Source organism: Nyctereutes procyonoides, unplaced genomic scaffold, assembly GCF_905146905.1.
Source record: "Nyctereutes procyonoides isolate TBG_1078 unplaced genomic scaffold, NYPRO_anot_genome, whole genome shotgun sequence".
NCBI lineage: Eukaryota > Metazoa > Chordata > Mammalia > Carnivora > Canidae > Nyctereutes > Nyctereutes procyonoides.
In genome coordinates this window covers 8,785,441-8,810,768 of record NW_026575131.1, presented here as the reverse complement: position 1 = coordinate 8,810,768, position 25,328 = coordinate 8,785,441, and the positions used below count along the sequence as shown (strand labels likewise).

Sequence of the window (25,328 nt, the reverse complement as noted above, 5' to 3'; positions counted from 1 at the left end):
TTCCGGCGGCGTGACCCGAGCGCGCTGGGCTGGCGGGGTGCCGGAGCAGGAAGGGTCTGCGCTGGCTGCCGGTAACCGGGCGGCGGGTGGGAGTGGCCGGGTGTGGCGCCGCTGGCCCTCGGGAGGGAGGGGCGGCCTTTGTCTTGCGGCCCGAGCCAACACCGGACTGGACTTCAGCCCGATCCTATTGTGGAGGCTTTTGTTGTTGTTGTTGCCTCCTCTAGGCCTTCGCCCCCACGCCGGGATTCCTGCGGCTCTGGCCCCGCGGGTGTGAGTCGGGAGACGTGGGTTTCGTTCCCGCCTGCGCCGCTGCCCGGCTCTGTGTGACCTGGGGCGGGATATGCCCCGTCGTGGGCTTCAGCTGCTTCGTTTAGAAGATGGCAGTTGTATGCACAGGGATTATGAGCTCCTTTGGGGTTGGAACTGACTTTTATTAGTGTTCTACACCGTCGCCGGCCCGGCCACAGAGCAAGAACAGTGTAGGTACTCTGTGCCTACTGGAGTTGTTTCGGGTCCCCAAACCTTTGAAAATCGAGCGATGGCTATTGATCCCCGCTGCCTACCTCTCTAAATCCCGGCCTGCGCCCTCCCCCCCCCCTTCCGCCCCATCCTCAGAGACAGGAAATTTGGCCTACTATTTCAGATATTTTACAGATACTGTTTGCCAGTCCATGGATCCCAGAGTAGACATTCGGACGTTTGCGGTCGTTAGATCGTAGATGTTCAGTTAATCACTTTTAAACGCATGACTATTTCGCAGGAGGAAGATAGATCTCCTCTTAGAAAGTTTTAGTCAGGGGCCTGGCAGTGTGCTCTACTCACTTAAGTCTCCCAGCAACTCCAGAAGACAAGTATTAATTAGTTCCCGTTTTTGCAGATGAGGGAAATTGAGGCAGAGGAGAAAAAAACTTGTTTTATGCCATTCACCCTGTGAATGCTGAGGGCAAGAGGTCAGACCCATGCCTGCAATTCCAAAGCCCCATGTTCTTAACTATTAGCTGAAAAAAGACTGGATGTAGAAATATATTTGAATGTATCCCAGCAGCCTAAGAGGAATTGTTAGCTGTGGGAGGTGGCTATTATCAACACAGATGGTCCCAAATCAAACATTGCATGCTGTGGATATGCTGTTTCTCTGTCTCCTTTTCTTCCTTGACATCTATATTGCTTTTTAAATAATATCCCCGTTTACATCCTGTCCTCTGTGCCCATGTTATTCAGTTATCTTTTATCTTTGGTTAATATTGATTCAGGTGTGTTGACTACCTATGATGGTGTCAGTTATGTGGCCTTTTCCGCCAGCCCTCCAAAGCAGGTGTTTTTAATTAGAGTTGAAATATGAGGTGATAATATTTAGGCATTATCTCTTTTTCTTTTCTGTACTGCTTTTAAAGGGACTGTATTAGGAATTTTGGAAGCACTGCCAACATGTCTGATATTCAGGAAGCCACTGACCAACTCCTGGATGTGAGCCTTCATGAGCACCAGAAGTCTATAGCAGTTACAGGAAGTGGTCCCAGAAGTGAGTCTCAGCACCTCCAAGTCACTATTGGAGCCACTGTGCCTACTGGTTTTGAGCAAACAGCTGCAGATGAAGTGAGAGAGAAATTGGGGTCATCATGCAAAATCAGCAAAGACCGGGGCAAGATATATTTTGACATTTCAGTGGAAAGTCTGGCTCAGGTTTGAATGAAGCAATATTTAAAATAGTTTTCTAAAAAGGTCATTTTACAATCATTTTCTGGCTTGAATCCTTTTTTGCTTTTCTTTGCTCTGCCCCACATCTGGTGATTTTAAAGTATTACTGCATTTTCCATTCAGTACTGATTTTATGTTTGATTAATAGGTTTGCTATTCTTTTAGAAGTTATCCTAATATTTTCTGAGGATGAATTTCACCAGAAAGAATCCTATGTGACTTTTGAAGAAATTCCGAATATCTGCCAAACGCCTTTGATTTACTTCAACATGTAGCTGAAGTTTATAGACTTTGGTGGTAAAGCATATAAGGAGAGATTTTTCTTTTAATCCATGTCAAAGTCTTGCTCAAAAGCAGGAATCAGTGAAAGGGAGAAGTGGTCAGTAACTGCCATCCCGCTAGAATAAAAGCTAATCAATATCTCATTACCATATTGAGAGAGAGCAGGAATTGTCTGAGGTTTTTTGGGCTGATATTTCCCAAGTTCTTAGTGTCTGGCATATAGTAGACACCTAATAAATTTTTGGGGAATGAATTGGCCAGCAAATATTTTTCCACCCAGTATCTTAGTTGATGACCTTACCAGCTTTGTAAAGATAGATGCTTTTTATTTTTTTTTTAAGATTTTATTTATTTATGAGAGACAGAGAGAGAGAAGCAGGCTCCAGTGGAGAGATCCCAATGTGGGACTTGATCCCAGGACTCCAGGATCACACCCTGGGCCGAAGGCAGGCACTCAATCACTGAGCCACCCAGGCATCCCGAGAGGTGCTATTCTTATCCCCATTAATCATTAGGCATATGATAAGTAATTTGCCTTATTTGGGATTATTAGCTGAGTGACCCAGCTAATAATCCCAGCTGGTGCTCAAACTCTATGCTCTTAACTACTGCACTATACAATGTATCCCTGGGAGCTGTGAGGAGAAATATAGTAAAGCTCCACTTGACTTTCTTCCTTTCTCCCCTAAACCTGTTTCCCAGGTAACATTTCAAGCTATCCTTCCATCTTTCTTCCATTTCTGTAGGGGAATAGAAGCTAATGGGTAACTAAAAACATGGCAGACTGGGGTGATAGGAAAAATTTAAAGTACAAATGATAGGTATTCGTTTCATTAAAATCTTTATATCTGATTTTTATATTTAAATGTTGATAGTTTGTGATTCAAAAGTTTTCTTAGAACTTTGTTTCTAACATTTTTCTTCCCTCCTCTAGGTTCATTGTCTGAGATCAGTTGATAACTTATTTGTGGTCGTTAAGGAATTTAAAGATTACCCGTTCAAAGAAACAAAGGTGAGTTTTCCCAAACATGGTAGCGGAGACCTGCAGCCATCTTGCCCAAAGAGATTATTCCCACATTTTGCATTCTCTCTCTTAGCATTACTACTGCTTTTAGAATATAGAATACTGGGAGGCTTTGACAATAAAAATCAGAGGTTTGTTGACAGCCATTCCAAAAGTTTTTTTTTTTTTTTTTTTAAAGATTTATTTATTTAGGAAGAGATGGGAAGGGGCAGAGAGGGAGCAAGGGAATCTTGAGCCAACTGCCCCCACTGAGCATGGAACTCAATTTGGGCCCTGATCCCACAATCCTGAGATCATGAGCAGAGCTGAAATCAAGAGTTGGACACTTAACTGACATCTAAGGCAAGAGTTATTTTTAAAAGAATCAATATTGGGGATCCCTGGGTGGCTCAGCGGTTTAGCGCCTGCCTTTGGCCCAGGGTGCGATCCTGGAGTCCTGGGATCAAGTCCCACATCAGGCTCCCTGCATGGAGCCTGCTTCTCCCTCTGCCTGTGTCTCTGCCTCTCTCTCCCCCTATATCTATCATGAATAAATAAATAAAATCTTTAAAAAAAAATCAATATTGTGGGTAGTAGGCAAAACAGGTGGGAGAGAGTCAAAAGGTACAGACTTAAAATTATAAACTAAATAAGTCTTGAGCATATAATGTATAGCATCGTGACTATAGCTAATGATACTCTATTGCATATTTGCAAGTTGGTAATAGAGTAGATCTTAAAAGTTCTCATCATAAAAACATTTTTAACTATATAGGGTGACATGTTAAGTAGACATTGCGGTGATCGTTTCGCAATATATACATACATCAAATCATTATATTGTACATTTTAGAAAGTAGAATAATGTTATATTTCAGTTGTATCTCGTAAAAGATGAAAGATTAACAAAATGAGTTAACAAAAGTCAATATAGAAAAATATCAGAGTGTGGAAGAAATAAATTGACTCTTACAGAAAGGTACGTTGCTTTGGATTAGCTTTTTTTTTTTTTTTTTTAAGATTTTATTTATTTATTAATGAGAGATACACAGAGACAGAGGCAGAGGGAGAAGCAGGCTCCATGCAGAGAGCCCATTGTGGGACTTGATCTTGGGACCGGGATCACGCCCTGAGCCGAAGGCAGACGCTCAACCGCTGAGCCACTCAGGCGTCCCAGCATCTGATTCCCAAATATTGATATGCTGCATAAGTTGTGGTTTGAAAAATAGATTGCAGTAAAGCCTTAGTATATTTCCACATTGTTTTTTTTTTATCAGGTTTCCAGAGTCAGATGCTTGATAATTTCTATCAGTTTTATTACCTATATTAGAAACAATGTGTTTTTAAGATCTATAATGTACTGCCCAATTCTCCAGTTTTTATTTATTGGCAACAGGTTGATTTCCAAAGCATTATTCAATAACCAAAGTGATAGGAACCCACAGCCTAGAAAAAATAAAATCAGACCTAAAAGAATTCAGGCTGAAAATAGATCAAAATTTTATTAACTAAAAATGGAACTTTCAACACTAGTATTATAACCCTTCAGACTTCTGATAGTCATTATCAACTGAATTATATCAATAAAACTAGAACATAACAGGCAGGCTACTGGAAATTTTGCTTCTTAGCGTTTGGAAGGTTTAATAGCCAATTCCATACATGAGTAGACATTAACAGGCATTTTTAGAAACTAAAAAAGTAAATTTAAAAACATCTGTAAAATTCCATCTTAAATTCTGGCCTTTAACTTACTAGGTCATTATTAATATTTTCCTAAATTCTTATGTTTTTGCCATCTTAGAGTTTGAATTATTTTGGGTGGTTTTGATCTCTACAACGTAATGGTTCTGTGTGAGCCAGCTTGTCAGAGTTGCCTTGTATATAAGTAACTGCAAAAGAGGTTGCTGGTGGAAGTCCCAAAAGAAGAGCAGCAAGGGTTAAGGTAGATTTTTAGATCTCTACAAGAACATGTGTATGACCATGAAAGATTGTTGCCCTTCACTTTATGGACTTAAATTGCAACATATCCCAGTAATCAGTAATGCATGTTTTTTTTTAAATATTTGCTTCTTGTTTTCTGTTGGTCATCAGTTTCATTGTTTGTGGCATTATACTTTCCCATCTTATGAAAAGCATGTTAATTAGTATTCTAGTAGGTCTTTTTTTAAGTATTCAGATGATGTCATTACATTTTTTTTTTTTAAGCTAGGTAATACATGTACTTAGATCAAAGTTGTAAAGACCCAAAGGATATACAGTGAAAAGTGTTTGTTCCTGTATTTCCATACCAGGCAGTTCCCTCCCTGAAGGCAACAGCTCTTACCAATTTCTTGGATATCCTTCTAGAGATATTTTATGAATATGTGCATTTGATGTACTTACACAAATTGAAAGCATGCCATACATACTGTTCTGTGCTGTGTTTTTTCTCCTGTATCTTGAACATCATGCCAATATGTTGGATTTCACTGCATCATAATCTAATCATTCCCCTTTAGGATATTAGAGTTTTTTATACTCTTGCCATACGGTGGTCCAGCAGATATTCTGTGTACATCCATGTACACAGAGGGTTCAGTCTGAGGGTTATTTCTCTGTTTTGTTTTGTTTTTTCTGTTTAATAAGAGTTTATCTTACCAGTACTTATTGATAGGATCAAAATGTTTGGTCTTGGTTCTGTCACATTTATGTTACACTCTGTTTCTTCTTATTAAAAGTTTCTTTATCTTATGTGTTTTCTTTGTGTTTTCACACACTGTTTTATAACAGTTTGGAAGGGTTTGGGTTTGAGTTTGGTTTGGTGTTGAAACCCCAGTTGTAAGGTTTCTAGCTGTTATTATAACTACAACTTAAACTACTATTTATGTAGTATTTTTTGAATCCCTACTAAGAGCAGTGATGAAGTTGGCACATTTTCCACATCTCCTCTCCTTCCTTTCTGCCCTCCAGTCTTATTATTTTCTTAGTGCTGACCCAAGTGCTTTTATTTATTTATTACTAAATTTTTAAAAATAAACTCCACACTCAGTGTGGAGCCCAACGTGGGGCTTGAACTCACGACCCTGAGATCAGGACCTAAGGTGAGATCAAGAGTCAGAAGCTTAACCAAATGAGCCACTAACTCACCCCAGCCCCAGTGCTTTTAAATGTATTCACTTATTAGTTTGAACTTCTGTCTCTCAATCTCTTGATAGAGGAGGCTATCAGTATCTCTTTTTTCCTTTCTCCTCTAACTACATTATATTTTGTGATATTCACATTCTGTCTGTAGTCCTGATCTCCATTTTTTTATCTCTTCAATGGCGTGAGTTAAGAAGTGATTGCCTTTCACCTTTATGTTTGATTAATAATTTAAGTATAAAATTTGGAGTCATGTTTTTCTTCTGGAAAAATATTGTAGACATGTTCATTTTCTTCTAGCTTTGAATGTTGCCGCGGAAAATTCTAAGACCATCTTGATATTATCCCCGTTATTTGTTGCTTTCTTGGTATTTTTGCTTCATGCCAAGATTTTATTTTTAATCTCTGAAGTCAACTTACAAGTTCACAAGAATGTGTCTCATTGTCAGTAATTCTTTGTCAAGGGCATCCCGGGTGGCTCAGCGGTTTAGCACTACCTTCAGCCCAGGGTGTGATCCTGGAGATCCGGATCGAGTCCCATGTCGGGCTCCCTGAATGGAGCCTGCTTCTCCCTCTGCCTGTGTCTCTGCCTCTCTCTCTGCATCTCTCTGTGTCTCTCATGCATGAATAAATAAAATCTTTAAAAAAAAAAATTCCTTGTCAAGATATGTCAGTCTATAGAGAAGTTCATATCTACATACATTTCTTGAAATTTTTCTTAAATTATTATTATTATTCTATTATGTAAGCTCTGTACCCACTTTAGGGCTCAAACTCACAACCTTGAGATCAAGAGTCACATGTTCTACCAACTATGCCAGCCAGGTGCCCCTAAATTTTTTTTTCATTATCCTATTCTCTCTTCACAGATAAACCAGTTATACATATGTAGGATCTCTTGACTTTCATGTTTTAAGATTTTCTTTAATCTTTTTTGTTTTTAATTTTTTGCTCCTTTCCATTGTATTTACTTTTCTCCACATCCCTTACTTTGTTTTCAGCAGTGTCTTTTGTACATGGTGCTTTCAATATGGTCTTAAGTTTGAAGTTGTTTTATTTTTTTATTCCACTTACTCTTTGAACTCTATAAGCTCCTATTTCATCTTTTTATGGTGGCTCACCTCATCTTCTTTCTGCTTTTATATCTCTGCTTGGAGCTCTTATTTTACCAAGGTATTTCCTCATTACATTTTTTTCCTGTCATATCAACATGTTTGATCACAGTTTTCAACTGCTCTGTGGCAGTGTCTTTCTAATCGTTTTTTTTGTCTGCTCTTTGTTTTTCTTTTTTTTTTTTTTTAATTTTTTTTAGTTTATTTATGATAGTCACAGACAGAGAGAGAGAGAGAGAGGGGCAGAGACATAGGCAGAGGGAGAAGCAGGCTCCATGCACCGGGAGCCCGACGTGGGATTCGATCCCGGGTCTCCAGGATCGCGCCCTGGGCCAAAGGCAGGCGCTAAACCACTGCGCCACCCAGGGATCCCTGCTCTTTGTTTTTCTATTGCTTTTCTCCTTTGTCCTTTCTTTTTTTTTTTTTAAGATTTTATTTATTTATTCATGAGAGACAGAGAGAGAGAGAGACAGAGACAGACAGAAGCAGGCTCCACGCAGGGAGCCCAACGCGGGACTCGATCCCGGGTCCTCAGGATCACGCCCTGGGCCGAAGGCAGGTGCTAAACCGCTGAGCCACCCAGGCGTCCCTCCTTTGTCCTTTCTTATGTTCATGTAAATCTCATGCTGATAACTTTTGATGGTTGTTCATCTATGAATGAGGAACCTACTCATGTGGGAGAAGCCAGGAACTGTTCCAGGCCAGTAAGAAATTCCCCTGCTTCACTGTGAAATTCCTTCTGACAAAGGGTTGTAGGGCAGTGAGTTCTCTCTTCCTTCTTTTTTTAAAAATAGTTTTATTGAGGTATAATTTCCATGCTACTGCTAGGTTTCTTTTAACCATTACTTTCTCTCTAACCTGAAGAGATTGGCAGCTTCATCGTTTTTAACAATATAAAAAACAGCTCTCTCCAGCTCTACCTTATCAATACTCTCAGCAAATAGAGCTTGTCCATAAGATTTCTTGTTCAGCCTCCATTTCTCTCCTCTGCTTGTTCTTGGTACCAATGAAGTCCAGGGAAGTTCCTTCTGTCAGTATATATACTTATACTATTTCAAAGAAGAGTTTATTTGCTACAACTTTGCATTCTCTCTCTGGTGTCTTCCTGCACCTCTGTTTGACCTTCACTTACACTTGGGAATTCTGTTAGAATTGTTATGGTTCAAGGTTGTAGATATTACGTAGATTGTATTAAGATAAAGTTGGTATATATGTTGTTGGTGGTGTTTATAATGGTGTCTGCAGGAAAAAAAAGGGGCTGTACCGGTGTTCTCCATCAACATTAAACCTCCAAGTCCTGTAGATGCCCTTTATAAAAGGGAAATACTTTTGTAAGTAGATTTGAATTTGCCAAGCCTGAAATTTACCATTGTTCATCAGGTTTCAAGTAGTATCAAAACCTTAACTCTTCTCCATTTCAAGTCTCAGTTCCATCAGTGAACATGGATCTTTTTCTAATTTGGTCTTCAGTAGCATATACTGTCTATGCCAGCAGTCTGCAGTAGAACTTTATTATGGGACTGTTTTAGGTCTACAGTGTTCAACAGAGTAGCCACTAGCCTCTAGCATGTGAAATGTAGCTCATGTGATTGAAAAACTGAGGGGTTTTATTTTAAGTAAGTTCTATGCTTAATGTGCAGTTTGAACTTATGACCCTGAGTTCAAGAGTCACATACCCTGGGGGCAGCCCGGGTGGCTCAGCAGTTTAGTGCTGCCTATGGCCCAGGGCGTGATCCTGGAGATCTGGGATCGAGTCCCACATCAGGCTCCCTGCATGGAGCCTGCTTATCCCTCTGCCTGTGCCTCTGCCTCTCTCTTCTCTCTCTTTCTATCTCTCATGAATAAATAAAATCTTTAAAAAAAAAAAAAGTCATATGCCCTACCAACTAAGCCAGCCAGGTGCCCCTGAGCTTTTAATTTTAAATAAATTTGGGGTGCCTCTCTAGGTCAGTCAGTTAAGTGTCTTTTAGCTCAGGTCATGATCCCAGGGTCCTAGGATTGAGCCCCGAGTTGGGCTCCCTGCTCAGCGAGGAGTCCGCTTCTCCCTGTCTTCCCTGCTTACGCTCTCTTTTTTTAATATCTGCTTCTCTCTCAAATAAATAATTAAATAAAATCTTTAATTTTAAATCATTTTTTTTACTTCATTTTTATTATTTTTTTATTCTTTTGTTTTTAAAGATATTTATGAGAGAGAGCGTGTGCGAGCAGGGGACCAACAGAGGGATAAGGAGAAGCAGGCTCCCTGCTGAGTAGGGAGCCAGACAGGAGACTCAAACCCAGAACCCCGGGATCACGACCTGAGCTGAAGGCAGATGTTTGACCAACTGAGACATCCAGGCACCCCTCATTTTAATTTTTTTTTTTTAAAGATTTAATTTATTTGTTCATGAGAATACAGAGAAAGGAGAGAGGCAGAGACACAGGCAGAGGGAGAAGCAGGCTCCATGCAGGGAGCCTGACATGGGATTCGATCCCGGGTGTCCAGGATCAGGCCCTGGGCTGTAGGCAGCGCTAAACCGCTGAGCCACCAGGGCTGCCCCTCATTTTACTAATAGCTACATATGGCTAATGGCTGCTGAATTGGACAGTGCAGCTCTGTACCACCCATTATAACATTTAATCACATATTATCCAGTAGACATTTATTGAGTGCTATTCGTGTGCCAATGCAGTGTTCTAGATATGTGGCTTATAGCAGTGATCAAGACAGGAAAGTCTCTTCCACCCTACTTCTGGGAGAAGATTTAATGGCAAACAAGAATAAACCTAGTAACTTTATGTAATGTTAAGCTCTGTAAAATGGTAAGAGAATGACTTGAGATGACTGCTTTATGAAGAGCAGGTCTCTCTTTTAAATTACTATTAATAATGAGCAGGGAGCCAATAGTGCAGAGATCGGGAAGCAAGGATCTTTGAAGTAGAAGCAAAAATGTGAGGTAGGGAGAGAACAGTCCCAAAGTGATGTAAGAGAAATAGGCAGAAGTCAGGCTATGTTGGGCTCTTTAAGGAACTTAGATTTTTTTTTTTTATGTGCAATGAAAAGCTATTGAGAGACTTTAAGCAAGGGAGGGGCATGATCAGTTTTTTATTTTTTAAGATTTTATTTATTCATGAGAGAGAGAGAGGCAGAGACACAGGCAGCAGGAGAAGCAAGCTCCATGCAGAGAGCCCAATGTGGGACTCGATCCTGGGTCTCCAGGATCACACCCTGGGCTGAAGGCAGCGCTAAACCGCTGAGCCACCCCGGGCTGCCCCAGATTTACTTTTTAAAAGGATGATTCTAAAAAAAAAAAATAAAAAAAAATAAAAAAAATAAAAGGATGATTCTAGATGCTATTTAGAAATTGGAAAGATACATTTTTCACTGTTTCTGGTTTCTTTTTCCTTTTAAAAAATAATACTTAGGGGGTACCTGGCTGGCTCAGTCAGTGGAGTGTTTTTTGTGTGCTCTTTTGTGGAGCATGCTGCAACTCTTGATTTCAGGGTTGTGAGTTTGAGCCCCATATTAAGTGTAGAGATTACTTAAAAAATAAGTGAATAAATAATACTATCTTTTAAAAGAGTTTTATTTTATTTATCTTTTAATATATTTTATTTATTTATTCATGAGAGACAGAGAGAGAGAGGCAGAGACACAGGCAGAGGGACAAGCAGGCTCCATGCAAGGAGCCCGATGTGGGACTCAATCCCGGGACTCCAGGATCAAGCCCTGGGCCAAAGGCAGGTGCCAAACCACTGAGCCACCCAGGGATCCCCTAAAAAAGTTAGTTTTATTTTTTAATTTAATTTAATTTATTTTTAAAGTTAGTTTTAAAAGTAGCATGTATGCATAGTACAAAATTCAGAAGGAAGTCAGGTGAGAGGTGAATTGCCCTCTTCTCTTTTCATCCACCTACTTCCCCTCCTGAGAGGTAACCATTGTTAATAGTTTGATTGCTTACATTTTAATCTTAAAGCCCAATTTCTGATCTACTGGTCTAGTATTATTTTTCAGTCATTTAATTTGTGTATATCTTCATTTTCAATGAAATTTTAATTTCCTTAATAGTAGATGTTATCTTATTTCCTCCTTTGTTCTGCACTCTTACCACTGCCCCCCAGCATAATGATTAATATAGTCTGTGTAGGACTTGTTCAATGAAAGTGGTGAGAGATATATGGATTTCATTCTCTGTACTTTATAGGAAGAAGTTCTAAAGGATTTTGAAGAATTGGCTGGGAAGCTTCCATGGTCAGACCCTTTAAAAGTATGGAAAATTAACACCAGCTTCAAGAAAAAAAAAACAAAACGCAAAAAGATAAATCAGAATTCAAGTAAAGAGAAGATTAATAATGGACAAGGAGACAAAACAGATGAGAGAGATGATAAAAAAGGATTCATTAACAATACCTTAGATTCCCATATCTTAGACTATTATGAAAATCCAGCCATCAAAGAAGAGATCTCAACATTAGTAGGTGATGATTTGGCATCTTGTAAAGATGAGAAGGATGAAAGCTCAAAAGAAGAAACTCAACCTGAAGTGTTGAAGTTTAGGGTCACGTGCAACAGGGCAGGAGAGAAACACTGCTTTTCCTCAAATGAGGCCGCAAGAGATTTTGGAGGTGCTATTCAAGATTACTTTAAGTGGAAGGCTGACATGACCAACTTTGATGTGGAGGTACGTACAGGCTCTGATTATGATGATTGAAGAAGTCCATTGTAGTATGTATAGCATTTTTAGACTAACCAGTTTTATGGGCAGTTAAATTGTGGCCACAGGGCTAATAGATTGTGGTTAACAAGAGCATTAGCTATGAGACACATGTAGATTCAGAATTTGACTCTACAACTGCATAACTTTAGATGAGATACGGTCTCCAAGCCTGTTTGAAATGGAGCCAGCAGTAGTGTATACTTTTAAGTGTGTCCTGAAAGTTGTTGTTTGTTTGTTTGTTTTTTGGTCCTGAAAGTTAAATGAGATAATACATTTTAAGTATTTGGTGCAATAGCTGGTATATACCAAGTACTCAGTAGATGCGAGCTATTAAGACTGGAGTTTTTTAAGCTAGTACTTTTTACATTATATGGACTTTGAGATTATAAAATCCAACCAGAATGAAAGCAGTTTTTTGGGTTTTTTTTTGTGTCTTGGTTGTAGAATTTTACTATTGAAAAAAAGTGGAGTACATTTTATTTTTTTATTTTTTAAAAGATTTTATTTATTTATGAGAGACGCGCAGAGAGAGGCAGAGACAGAGGGAGAAGCAGGCTTCCTGCAAGGAGCCCGATGTGGGACCGGATCCCTGATCCTGGGATCACACCCTGAGCTGAAGGCAGACACCCAACCGCTGAGCCACCCAGGCGACATGTGGAGTACATTTAAAAAATAAGCCCCAGCTTCCTAAAATCAGGACATCATTGCTAATACCTATTGAACAGCCAGCTCCCCCCTCCCTTTTTTTTTTTTAAGATTTTATTTATTCACGAGAGACACAGAGAGGTAGAGACTTAGGCAGAGGGAGAAGCAGGTTCCATGCAGGGAGCCCCATGCAGGAGTCGATCCCGGAACCCCAGGATCACATCCTGAGCCAAAAGCAGACGCTTAACTGATGGGCCACCCAGGCATCCCAGCTCTTCCCTTTCTTAAATTCTGCTAGATCTGCAAATTCAGCTGCCTCTTTATAGCATGCTTACTCTCCTTGGTCTCAGTCTTCAAAACAGGTGATTCACATAAGGGGCATGCTAAGTAGTCTTTAAATCTCTCACCGCTTAAATGACCCCCAGCAGCTGACATTTTTACCAAGAAGTCATTTTCTGTTGCTTTTGGGACACCTGAATCTGGGACAAGTCACTTATCCTCTCTGTACACTTTTCTTACATATCAACTCAGAAAAACAATTCCCCATTCCCTTTTTTTTTTGGACGTTAATAGCTGTTATGAGAATGACTAGGCAACTAGAACAGTAATGTCCAAAAGTTAGGGGGGCTCAGAGCACAAATTCTGAAGCCATACTGCCTGGATTCAAATTCCAGCATCAGTGCTGTAGGACTTTGGCGGGGGGGGGGGGGGGGTGGGGGTGGGGGGGGGTAAGGGGACCTCTTTGTGCCTCAATTTCCTTGTCTTTATTTATTTATTTTTAAATTTTATTTATTCATGAGGGACACAGAGAGAGAGGCAGAGACACGGGCAGAGGGAGAAGCAGGTTTCATGCAGGGAGCCCGACGCGGGACTCGACCCCAGGTCTCCAGGATCACACCCTAGGCCGAAGCCGGCACTAAACCGCTGAGCCACCAGGGCCACCCAATTTCCTTATCTTTAAAAGGGAGACAGTAATACCTAGCTCACCTGAAGCTAGTGTAACATTGTGTCAACTGTACTTTAGCAAAACAATAAATTAAAAAGATACCTAGCTTGGAGGGTATCAACATGAAATGAGGTAATAAATGCAAAGTGTATAGAACAATGGCTTGCATATAGAAAGTGATAGATAAGTGTCAGCTGTTGTTCCTGTTAAGATCATGTTACGTGGAAGACGAGCAGGTTTGTTACTTGAAGAGCTTATATTTCAACTGTGTTTTAGAAAAACCATAGGACGGGGACACCTTGGTGGCTCAGTGGTTGGGTTGCCTGCCTTCAGCTCAGGTCGTGATCCCGGGATCAAGTACTGCATCGGGCTCCCTGCATGGAGCCTGCTTCTCCCTCTGCCTCTGTCTCTGCCTTCTCTCTGTGTCTCTCATGAATAAATAAATAAATCTTTAAAAAAGAAAAAAAAAAAAGAAAAAAACCCCATACGACAAAAAAGCATTTTGTAGGCATTATTAAGTGAGTCAAATTTAAAAACACATTAAGAAAATAATAGGTGATAAAGCAAATGTGACACATTGTCATCAGCTGGTTAATCTAAGTGCAGGGTATATTTAGGAGTTCATTGTTCAAGTGTTCTGGTAGTAGTTCTGTATGTTTGAAATCTTTTCAAAAAAGTTAAAATTTAAAAAAAATGTACATTAACCCATAAACGTACAAAATATGTTGATATTATAAAAGTTCAGGGGATAATCTGGTTAGAACTTAGAGTAAGTGAAAAGAATCAAACAGGTTTTAAAATTTAAAAGTGAGCAACCCATTGATGATACGTTAACCAACCCGCCTGGCTGTGCTCCAATAAAACTGTATTTGTGCACATGGGAAAAAAAAAAATAAAATTTAAAAGTATATTGGGCAGCCCAGATGGCTTAGCGGTTTAGTGCCGCCTTTAGCCAGGGGCCTGATCCTGGAGACCTGGGATCGAGTCCCACGTCAGGCTCCCTGCATAGAGCCTTCTTCTCCCTCTGCCTGTGTCTCTGCCTTTCTCTCTCTCTGTGTCTCTCATGAATGAATAAATAAAATCTTAAAAAATAAATAAAATTTAAAAGTATACACTAGATGATTTCATTTTTGTGAAGTTTAAAAAAACTGATTTGTGGCAGTACTAGTCAGATTAATGATTACTTTGGGTGGGTACTGACTGTCAGAGGAGCCTTCTGGCATGTGCTAGATACTGTATATCTTTATCTCAGTGGTAGTTAAATAGTGTATGTATGTAGGTAAAAATTCCCTGTGCTGCATATTTGAGATTTGTCCACTTTATGCTAAGTATAGCTCAATAATAAAGTAAAAAATTTAATAAAGTTTTGGATAAAAAAATCTTAGTGCAATGTGAACAATCCTAAAACTTTTACTTTTTTTTTTCTTTTTAAGATTTTATTTATTCATGAGAGACACAATAAAGAGGCAGAGACACAGGCAGAGGGAGAAGCAGCAGGCTCCATGCAGGAAGCCCGATGTGGGACTCGATCCTGGGACTCTGGGATCATGCCCAAAGGCAGACAGACGCTCAACCACTGAGCCACCCAGGCGTCCCTATTCTATCTTTTCTTTAAGATTTTATTTTAAAGCAGTCTCTCCACCCAGCATGGGGCTTGAACTCACAACCCCAAGATTCAGAGTTGCATTCTCTATTGACTGAGCCAGCCAGGTGCCCCTATTTTATTCTCTCTTTTTGTTGTTGTTGTTTTGTTTTTTAACAGGTTCTTTTGAACATCCATGATAAAGAAATTGTTGTGGGCATTGCATTGACAGAAGAGAGTCTCCACCGAAGAAATATTACACATTTTGGACCTACAACTCTTAGATCTACTCTTGCCTATGGGATGCTCAGGTAAGAGAATGGGTTGGCCATCCAGATTACAGTGACACCTTGAGGGGCACCTGGATGGCCCAGTTGGTTAAGCATCTGATTTCTGATTCAGGTCATGATCTTAGGGTCTAGGGATCGAGACCTACGTCAGGCTCCTTGCTCATTGGGAATCTGCTTAAAGATTCTTCCTCCTCTGCTCCTCCCCTCCTCTGCTCTTGCATGTGCACGCACGCACATGTGCACTCTCTTTCTGCCCCTCCTGCTCATGTGCTTGCGCTCTCTGTCTCTCTCTCAAATAAATAAATCATGGGGTACCTGCATGGCTCAGTTCATTAAGTGTCTGACTTCAGCTCAGGTCATCTCAGGTTGTGGGTTTAAACCCCACATCAGGCTCCCCATTAAGTGGGGAGTCTGCTTCTCCCTCTCCCTCTGCGCTCCTCCCCCTGCTTGTGCTCTCTTCCTTTCTCTCTCTCTCAAATGAATAAAACTTTTTTTAAAAAAATTAAATCTTTTTTAAAAAGTGACACTTTGATTGAATTTTACTATTAAAACACTTGAATTTTTTGTGAAGTACTGTGTTAGAGTTTAGTGGATAAACAACAGGGTAAAAAGCTAATGATCTGTTTTTCTCTTGTATCCAATGTTGATTCCTTGTAATCTTGAAAATAGACTTAACTACCATGTCAGTTATTTTGAATTTTTTTTTTTTTTTATTTATTTATGATAGTCACAGAGAGAGAGAGAGAGGCAGAGACACAGGCAGAGGGAGAAGCAGGCTCCATGCACTGGGAGCCTGATGTGGGATTCGATCCCGGGTCTCCGGGATCGCGCCCTGGGCCAAAGGCAGGCGCCAAACCGCTGCGCCACCCAGGGATCCCATGTCAGTTATTTTGATTTTAAAATGAGAACAGTAGTTTTCATCTGCCTTTTGAATGGCGTTACCCCATTTCTGTTTACATAGGATATACTGTGTGCTATTAATTTTGCTGTTTCATTTCTGTGCTGTGAAGCAGATGAAAGTAGAGATTTTTATACTTTCAATATTTATTAATGTTTGTAATCTCTAAGCCCAGTGTGAGGCTCAAACTCAAAACCAGGAAATCAAGAGTCACATGGTCTACTGGCAAGCCAGCCAGGTGCCCTGAAAGCAGAGAATTTTTTTAAATGTGTATGGGGGAAGGAGCAAAAGATGGATATAATGTGTAAATGAACACAGAGAGCGTTTACTCATTATTTTATTTTATTTATTTATTTTTAAAGATTTTATTTATTTATTCATGAAAAACACACACAGAGAGGCAGAGACACAGGCAGAGGGAGAAGCAAGCTCCATGCAGGGAGCCTGATGTGGGACTTGATCCCGTGACTCCAGGATCATGCCCCACATCAAAGGCAGGTGCTAAACTGCTGAGCCACCCAGGGATTCCCTACTCATAATTTTAAAATCTATACTCACAGCATCTCAGGAACCATCTGGGATTTTCCACTTTTTCAAGGGCAAGACCTAGCTTGCTTGCTTGCTTGCTTTTTTTTTTTAATATTTTATTTATTTATTCCATGAGAAACTGAGACAGGGAGGGAGGCAGAGACAGGCAGAGGGAGAAGTAGGCTCCCTGTAAGAAGCCCAATGTGGGACTCCATCCCAGAGCCCGAGGCAGACACTCAACTGCTGAGCCACCCAGGCATCCCAAGACCTGGCTTCCTTTCTCCTTTGCCCTTTTTTAAAGCATGCTTCTTTCCACCTCTAGGACAAGTTGTCTTCTCTAGATTTCTGTTCTCCAGACTGTGAAATGGGTTTGATGTGAGACTTAAAGGATTGTTAATGAGTAGAAGCAGAAATATATGCTTAGTAACTGTTAGATACAATGTCTGGCGTATTCTGATATTAATTGTTTATTAATTATATTTCCTTCTCTTCCAGTCTGCTTCCTCTTTCACCCTATTCATCCATGGAGTCATAGTTCAGCATAATTGGAACCTATCAGTACAAAGACAATAATAGAATACTGGGCCCATTTTATAAAGGAACAGCTTCCAGTCTTTTTCATTCATTTAACAGACATTTATTTATTATCTATTGCCAGGCATTATGGTAGGAGCTAGGAACATGAGAGTTCTTTGGGTCCAACTATTAGAAACCAAAGTAAAGCTAGTTAAGATTAAAAAAAAAAAAACAACCTGATTGCCTAGGAAGGGGGATTTATAGGAAAGATACTGAGAAATCTTGGTGAATACACAGAAAAACTGAACGGTTATTAAAAAGATTAAAGGAGATAATGCATGCATATAGCTTAAATCCATGGCTTGGCAAATACCCAGTGCTCAAAAGTGTAAAGCGGTTATCTTTGGTAAGGTTCTAACCTTTAAAATAATTCATAAGGAAAGGAATACTGAATGTCTAATTACCACTAAACTTATTATCAAAACTTATCGATAATGTTTTACTTGAAACACAGTTGAGATTTTTTTTCTTATTTGATACAGGTGTATATACAAAATAATACTATGTGTTTTCTAAAGACATACATACATATATATTAAAAGATCTGGAAGCTAAATTCCATCTGGAAGTGTGATTTTGGATAAGTCAAGAGGGTATTTTAGTTATGTGTAATTTTTTTTTAAGTTCTAGGATATAGTCAATGTCTAATTACAAATTTATTTTTAAAATGCATATTGACTGGTGTTCCTTTATGCTAGCATAATAGGTCCTTGATATTAAAGCTTCAGGAATAGTCAGTGTGAAAGCCCTAGTTATTGATTGAAGTCTTTTCACATAGGCTGTTTTCTCTTCTGTAGGCTCTGTGCTCCTCAACCTACTGATATAATAGTTGATCCAATGTGTGGAACAGGAGCAATACCAATAGAGGTAATAACTTTTCTTTATCTTTTAGATAAGCAAGTGATATATCTAGGATATTCTAGAACTAATGGGCAAATTACACAGAATGAAATCACCAGGGTTGGGTCAGTGGACCCAAAAGTTTTCAAAGAATTGCACTAAGTTTATCAGAAAATAAAAATATTACAACTAGCTAAGGACTGGTAGATTATAAGTGATGGTTACTCAGTGGATTGCAGAGGAGGCTGAAAATTACAAACGAGTCCCTTTTCTATAAACAGTTGGTAGACTTGAACAGAAAATGTATTGAAGGCACGAGCATAAATTGGAGGAAGGTGTTGCATCTCTATAAAGTGAGATTATGCCTCTTAATCCACATAGGCTCTTGATGGGAATAAATATAGTTGTAAAATGGAGGAACCTATAATGTTTAGATTTTTCAAGAAGTCTAACATGGCTACACACAAATGCTCTTTTTTTTTTTTTTTTAATTTTTATTTATTTATGATAGTCACAGAGAGAGAGAGAGGCAGAGACACAGGCAGAGGGAGAAGCAGGCTCCATGCACCGGGAGCCTGACGTGGGATTCGATCCCGGGTCTCCAGGATCGCGCCCTGGGCCAAAGGCAGGCGCCAAACTGCTGCGCCACCCAGGGACCCCACACACAAATGCTCTTAAATAGTTTTTTAAATTATTGTGATACTAAGAACTCAACTGCTTAAAGCGAAGCAGGAAATTGAAAGGCATTTTCTAAGTGGGGAACATTTAACAGGAGAGTCTCCTTGAGTCAGTATTATCTAAACTTCTACAAATAATTAGGAAGAGGGTGCATCTCTTTAAAATGCTTAAGTTTATTTAAAAAAACTTACTTAAATTTATGAGACATAGTAATTTCTTATGTATAGTATATCTAAAGCCAGTGAGAATAAACTGCAAGAAGCTACACAGATTCTATGAGTGGGCAGAAACTGGACAGATGAACAGGCCCAAAGCAACCCACAAAGGGAAAAATAATCCAGACTGCAATTAGAAAATGAATGTGTCCTCTGGAAGTTAAAATCCCAGAAGGAAATCTTGGTAGTCTAGATGACTACTGTTTTCTGGCTGTCTGAGCTAGAGAAATAGATTACTCTGACTAAAGAGCCACATACAAAGAAAACTGTGTCAAGAATAATTCTGGGAACAAAGCAAAGTGTTCCTCTCTAGCATTATGCTATGATGTGCCTATGTCTGAAATAGGAGAGAAAGTCACCACAGTCAAGAAATACGCAACAGAGCTAGAGAGTCCAGAAGGGACCCCCAACCAAATGATATGGAAATGGTTGAGGCATTTCCACATAAGAGTAGGCATGAGGATGTTAATATAGAAAAATCTAAGCTGATACATGATCAGAATGAATGAAGTTATGAAAGGAATGGACAGGATATGTATACAGAATTGTTTACCTAAGTATAAAATAGTGATCTAGAGTTCTCATTTTAAAACTTGGAAGTACTACAAAATCCATCTCTTTCAGACCCTGAAAACCTAAGCAGATTTAGTTGAAAAAAATGAGTGTTAGGGAATCAGATTTCATCAAATTCTGCATCATCCTCAAGTGTGTGGGCAAAGGAAAAGACAGTAGTGAAGCCTTGTGTTCATGGTATGGATGTATTTTTGTTTACAAAGGAAGAAGTATTTGTTCCTCATCCTGAAACAGAGTGCAGACTTCTCTGTTTTCATGTCAGAAACTTTCTGTGAACCTACGTAGAACATTGTTCAGCCTAGGGTAGTGTGAACAATGTTCCACAAATGTTATATAACATTGGTATTTACGTTCTGTTGATATGTTTTTGACTTAATACTACAGAATCCTTTCAGGGATGATGTGGTGGTTATCATTCCAAGGCCTATGCAGTGGATATTACATTTTGAAATTTTCAAGTACCTCAGTATATCAGATTATATAAAATCCTGTAATCACAAAAGGGCATAGGTTGGTCACTTTAATTTGGTTAAGTTTTTCAAACCACGGTTTTATTTTAGGTCTATAATGCTTACTTTGTGCCAGACATTGCTGGCTGAAGGATTGAATAAAATATCAGACTTGTCCTTAGGGAGATTCTTTGAAAGGCAGACAGGTATAGCAATAATTAAAAACAAGTGCAGTGACAGAGTAAGTACAAAATGCTTTGGGTTGGGGAGGCAAATGAGAGACAGCTGGAGGGTTGGGGTTGATGTGAGAGAGGGTGCCATTTGAGCTAGGTCTTGAAAGATACATAGGAATTCAGCAAGTGAGAACAGGAGGGCTTCTCAAGCAGAGGGAATAGCAAAGTTCACAACATGCAGTTTTCTACTACTTTAGAAAAGCATTGGATTATTGCATTGGATTGTCCAGTTTATTGACAATCAATTGAAATGATTTTCCTTTTAATCATTTCATTTTGGGGGGGGAGGGGTGCAGTTTGCTACTTTGGTTTTAATATATATATATATACTGTTGTCTTTTAGGGGGCTACTGAATGGTCTAACTGTTATCATATTGCTGGTGATAATAATCCGTTGGCTGTGAATAGAGCAGCAAATAACATCTCATCTTTATTGACCAAGAGCCAAATTAAAGAAGGGTAAAAACCTAATTTAAAAAGTTTTGTAGCATTTCTTAGACTTAATCGTGTTTCTTATCAACTTTATGAATTAATACCCCCAGCGCATGGTGACATCATTATAACTAATATGAGCATACTGTGAGATTCCATTAAATTTAAAACCGTTTATTAAAAATAACTTACAAAAATATTTTATTTAACTATATTTTCCCCACCCAGTGCAATTAGTTTATTTCTGTCTTCCTTTTTTCTTTCCTTATTTGTATTATCTTTTTTCCCAAATGGTGGAAGAATATTGCATTGATCCATTTTAGTCTTCCAAATTTTCAAACACTTTGAGTTTTTTCTATAGTCTTTTTAAAAATGACCGCATATTTGTGTAGAAATACTACAGTTATTTAGCCTTTCCTGTATTATTTGGCACTTTAAGGCAGTCTCAGGGCTGGAGGAAACCTGAAAGCCATCTCCACAGTACCTAAATGTCCTATAGGAAATCCTGACCAATGGCCTTCCAGTCTGTGTCACCATCTCTAATGACAGTCTCTGAGGGCTGTCAATTCCATCTTTGCACAGCTTGGAGTACTAGTATTGTCTCATAGTGAACTGAGTTCCTCTCTGTACCTTCTAGAGTTTAGTCCCATTTGGATCCCTAAAGAATCTTAGCTCTGTGTCACATAATGCTTGACATCAGACATTTGAAGGGCTACCAAAACTCCCCCTCCTCCTATCCCACTCCAGATCCTTCTGCAAGCAATATTTCAGAGGCCTTCAGCTGGATCCTATCTGTGCACTGGAATTCCATTGGCCTCTGAGAAATGTTTTTGTCTTTTTTTTAAGTCTGAGCTATCTGTTGTTATAGTATCTTAAGCCCTGGCCCACTGTTTCATGTTATGTTCCATGATGCCACCTGTGCCACCCTTTCACCATTCTTTCAGTTTCAGCTGTCTTTGGGAGAATTGGTTGAAATGTCACTTGGTCTTCAGTTTCTTACCAGAGGCCTCATCATAAAATTGTTTCTGTGGTCTCCTCTGCTGGTGCCTTTTTCTTAGAAAGTGGCAGGAGTGGGCAGTGGTCAGCAGTTTTGTTGAATCATACAGATACTCCACATTCTGAATACATAACCCAAGAAAGTCATCATACCCTATAATTGGCCTTATCAAACCTAGAAACAGCTGCCTGAATAACCCTTAATTAAGGTGAGGTTTATATTTGTAACTAGAAATCAGTGGTTTTAGAAAATATCTATCTCTTTGATGCAGATATTCCTGTTATTACTTAACACATGGGATGCCTCATACTGTTTTATGTCTGTATGTTGGTTATCCTCTTTTCTTTGCTAAATTTTCTGCCTTTTTTGATTAGAATCAAAATTTGTTTAGTTAATTCATATATTGTTTATTCTGGGCTTTGTTGCTCATGGCTTTTTTTTTTTTAATTTTTATTTATTTATGATAGTCACACAGAGAGAGAGAGAGGCAGAGACATAGGCAGAGAGAGAAGCAGGCTCCATGCACCGGGAGCCCAACATGGGATTCGATCCTGGGTCTCCAGGATCGCGCCCTGGGCCAAAGGCAGGTGCCAAACCGCTGCGCCACCCAGGGATCCCTCATGGCTTGTTTTTTATTCCAATTTCCTGTTGAGGTTTTTTTAACTTGTTATTTAAATTATAAGTTATATGCTATAAATGTTTTAGTGGTCAAAATTTTTTATACCTTTTATGCTAATAAGCATTCCTTTTGAACATACCATATAGATTTGTACAATTCTCTATTTTGGTTTTTTACATCGTTGGTTATGTACTTGTCTATGTGATATAGTTGTCTAGGGCAGAGCTTTTCGAAATTTAATGTGCAGGTGAGTCACCTGGGGATCCTGTTAAATACAGATTCTGATTCAGTAGATTTCATATGGGACCTGGAAGTTTGTGCTTGCTAGTAAGTTTATAGGCGATACCAATGCTGCTGGGCTGTGGTCCAACTTTGAATAGCAAGGGGTTTACATCATTTTTTGCATAGAAGTAGTTGAAAGGTTTTAATTCATTTTACATTTGTTTTATTGATGAATTTTCATGGTACATTTTGTTGTATGTTTCTTTTTTTTTAAAGATTTTATTATTTATTCTTAAGAGACACACAGAAACAGAGAGGCAGAGACACAGGCAGAGGGAGAAAAAGGCTCCATGCAGGGAGCCTGACGTGGGACTTGATCCCAGGTCTCCAGGCTCAGACCCCGAGCCGAAGGCAGCGCTAAACCGCTGAGCCACCTGGGCTGCCCTACATATGTTTCTTTAGGTCTTGTTAGTAAGTGATCTACCATACTTTATTTTTATTATTTTTTTAAGATTTTATTTATTTATTCATGAGAGACACAGAGAGAGAAGCAGGCTCCATGCCAGAAGCTTGATGTGGGACTCGATCCTGGGACTCCGGGATCATGCCGAGCCAAAGGCAGACACTCAACCACTGAGCCACCCAGGCATCCCTCTATCATACTTTAGATATGTCACCTCATAATCTTTTTTCCCCATGTTCACTGATGCTTTACATTCTCAGTTATATGGTTTACTGTTTCATTACTATTGTCAGTCATCTTTTGCAGTTGTGTCAGTCTTGTTTACTCCTTAATCAGTTTTCTTAAATTGTAGATGGAATCAGACATCTTTTGAAACCATTTTTTAAATTGTCACTAACAGATTTGGTCATTAGAAGTTTTATCATGTGACCTTAAGCTTTCTTCCTACCTTTTGCTTTAAAAATTTTGGTTAAGTTAATGTCATTGATATTATTTTAGTAGCATTTTATATTTTATAGCAGTCTCTTCAGAAATGTTTTTAGATTTCATACTTCAGAATAAGCACCTTTCCTTTGTCCCCATAGCAAAGTGTCCTGGGGCTTGCCCATAGATGCTGTTCAGTGGGATATCTGCAATCTGCCATTGAGAACTGGCTCTGTGGACATTATTGTAACAGACATGCCATTTGGAAAAAGGTAGGACTTGGCTTTTAAAAAATGAATTTTATCTTCACCTGTTAAACATACCCATTTTGTCTTCTAAGAGCTTATTCTATCAGAAGCCTTCAAATCCTTTTAGTACTTAGAGCACTTTTTCACTTCAGAATTATAAATAGTATGATGGAGTCACCAATTTTGTTTTTAGTGTAGAAATTAACTATATTTTGATCTTGGCCATCACACCTTAGTCCACTTCCTAGCCCATTGTTGAATTACAGGATACTTCACAAAGATTTAGGAAAACTTGGCACTAATTTTCAGGAAAAATGTTTTCTCATCATTGGTTTGGTTTACATAATCTGTTTATTATAGTCATTAAGAGGACAATTTATGAAACTATTACAGTTGTCAAAGTTCTGTAGTCAGTTCATCTGTTTCATATTTCTAAGCAGTTTACTAATAAATCAGATTACTCATTTTATTGGCATATTACGGCAAAGCCATGGCTTCTAAAGGGCAGTTGTTTTGTAGATTTCAGGATTTTCTTATTGTAATGAGGATGAGTTCTTAATAGTTTCTCATTTCGTATAGTCCTAGATGTTCATCTACTGCTTGATTCACTGGATCTTCTTTTATAGGATGGGCTCCAAAAAGAGAAACTGGAACCTTTATCCAGCTTGCCTACGGGAGATGAGCCGTGTCTGTAGACCAGGGACAGGCCGAGCTGCACTACTTACTCAGGACAAGAAATGCTTTGCCAAGGTGCTGTAAATTACCCCAAAAACTCACCCTGTCACAACTTTAGGATCTTTTAATTTAAACTTAGGGATACTGAGTATGATTTGTTTTCTGTTCCCCCATAGTTTCTTACTGGCAAATAGATTGCTGGTTGGTCTACAGATTACCTGCTAATTACTTCTTTCCTTTTTATGTATACACAGGCATTATCTGGAATGGGACATGTTTGGCGGAAGGTACATACTGTCTGGGTGAATATAGGGGGTCTTCATGCAGCAGTTTATCTTCTGAAACGTACACCTCAAGCTTTTATTCATCCTTCAGAACAAGATGGGGAAAGAACTCCTTGGTGATGCAAATAATGAAGACGGTTAATGGTATCCGTACCTCCCAACACTGGGAATGTCAGCATGATGAACTTGGTTTAAGAGAAAAATAGTGTTAATAAAATTGCAGCTTGCAGTTTAAATTGGTCTAAAGCTCGTCACCTTTGTTAGCAAAAGGGGTGAATGGAATTGAAAGTCTTAGGCAGAGCTTTGGAACTCTTTTTGACAGACTGGCCAGGCAATTACTACTTAAAATTTTTTCAAGATCCTAAGACTACTAAATGCTCTGGGATTTGGGTTTTGAGTATTTATTTTCAGGCTTCATGGCAATTCCTGTTTTCCATTGTGGGAGATAGAAAGCTACCCTGGCCTAAAGGAAAGGAAGAAAACAGCCAGAACATTTGGGGCCATATTGCATTGCCTATGCAGCTTTGCTCTTTAGTTACTCATGTTGGCTTTACATCACCCTTTAAAAACAAATGAAACATTCCATTTTATGAATAG

The 25,328-nt window shown here is 39.1% G+C and overlaps 1 protein-coding gene across 3 annotated transcripts; it reads left to right on the top strand.

Annotated features, from left to right (window-relative positions):
• Nucleotides 1–24,967, top strand: THUMPD3 (THUMP domain containing 3). Of its 3 annotated transcripts, none has more exons than XM_055343607.1 (10): nt 1–71; nt 1,395–1,683; nt 2,915–2,992; nt 11,403–11,879; nt 15,269–15,399; nt 18,178–18,247; nt 20,712–20,827; nt 23,686–23,796; nt 24,399–24,522; nt 24,702–24,967. In XM_055343607.1, exons 2-10 carry the CDS (start codon nt 1,429–1,431, stop codon nt 24,849–24,851), a joined length of 1,512 nt encoding a protein of 503 aa, XP_055199582.1. In that variant the 5' UTR covers nt 1–71; nt 1,395–1,428; the 3' UTR covers nt 24,852–24,967. The 3 variants fall into 3 exon arrangements, with proteins under 3 accessions (XP_055199582.1, XP_055199583.1, XP_055199581.1); XM_055343608.1 differs by having other exon boundaries at nt 2–54; XM_055343606.1 differs by lacking the exon at nt 1–71 and adding an exon at nt 85–479.
• Nucleotides 24,968–25,328: the final 361 nt, after the last annotated feature.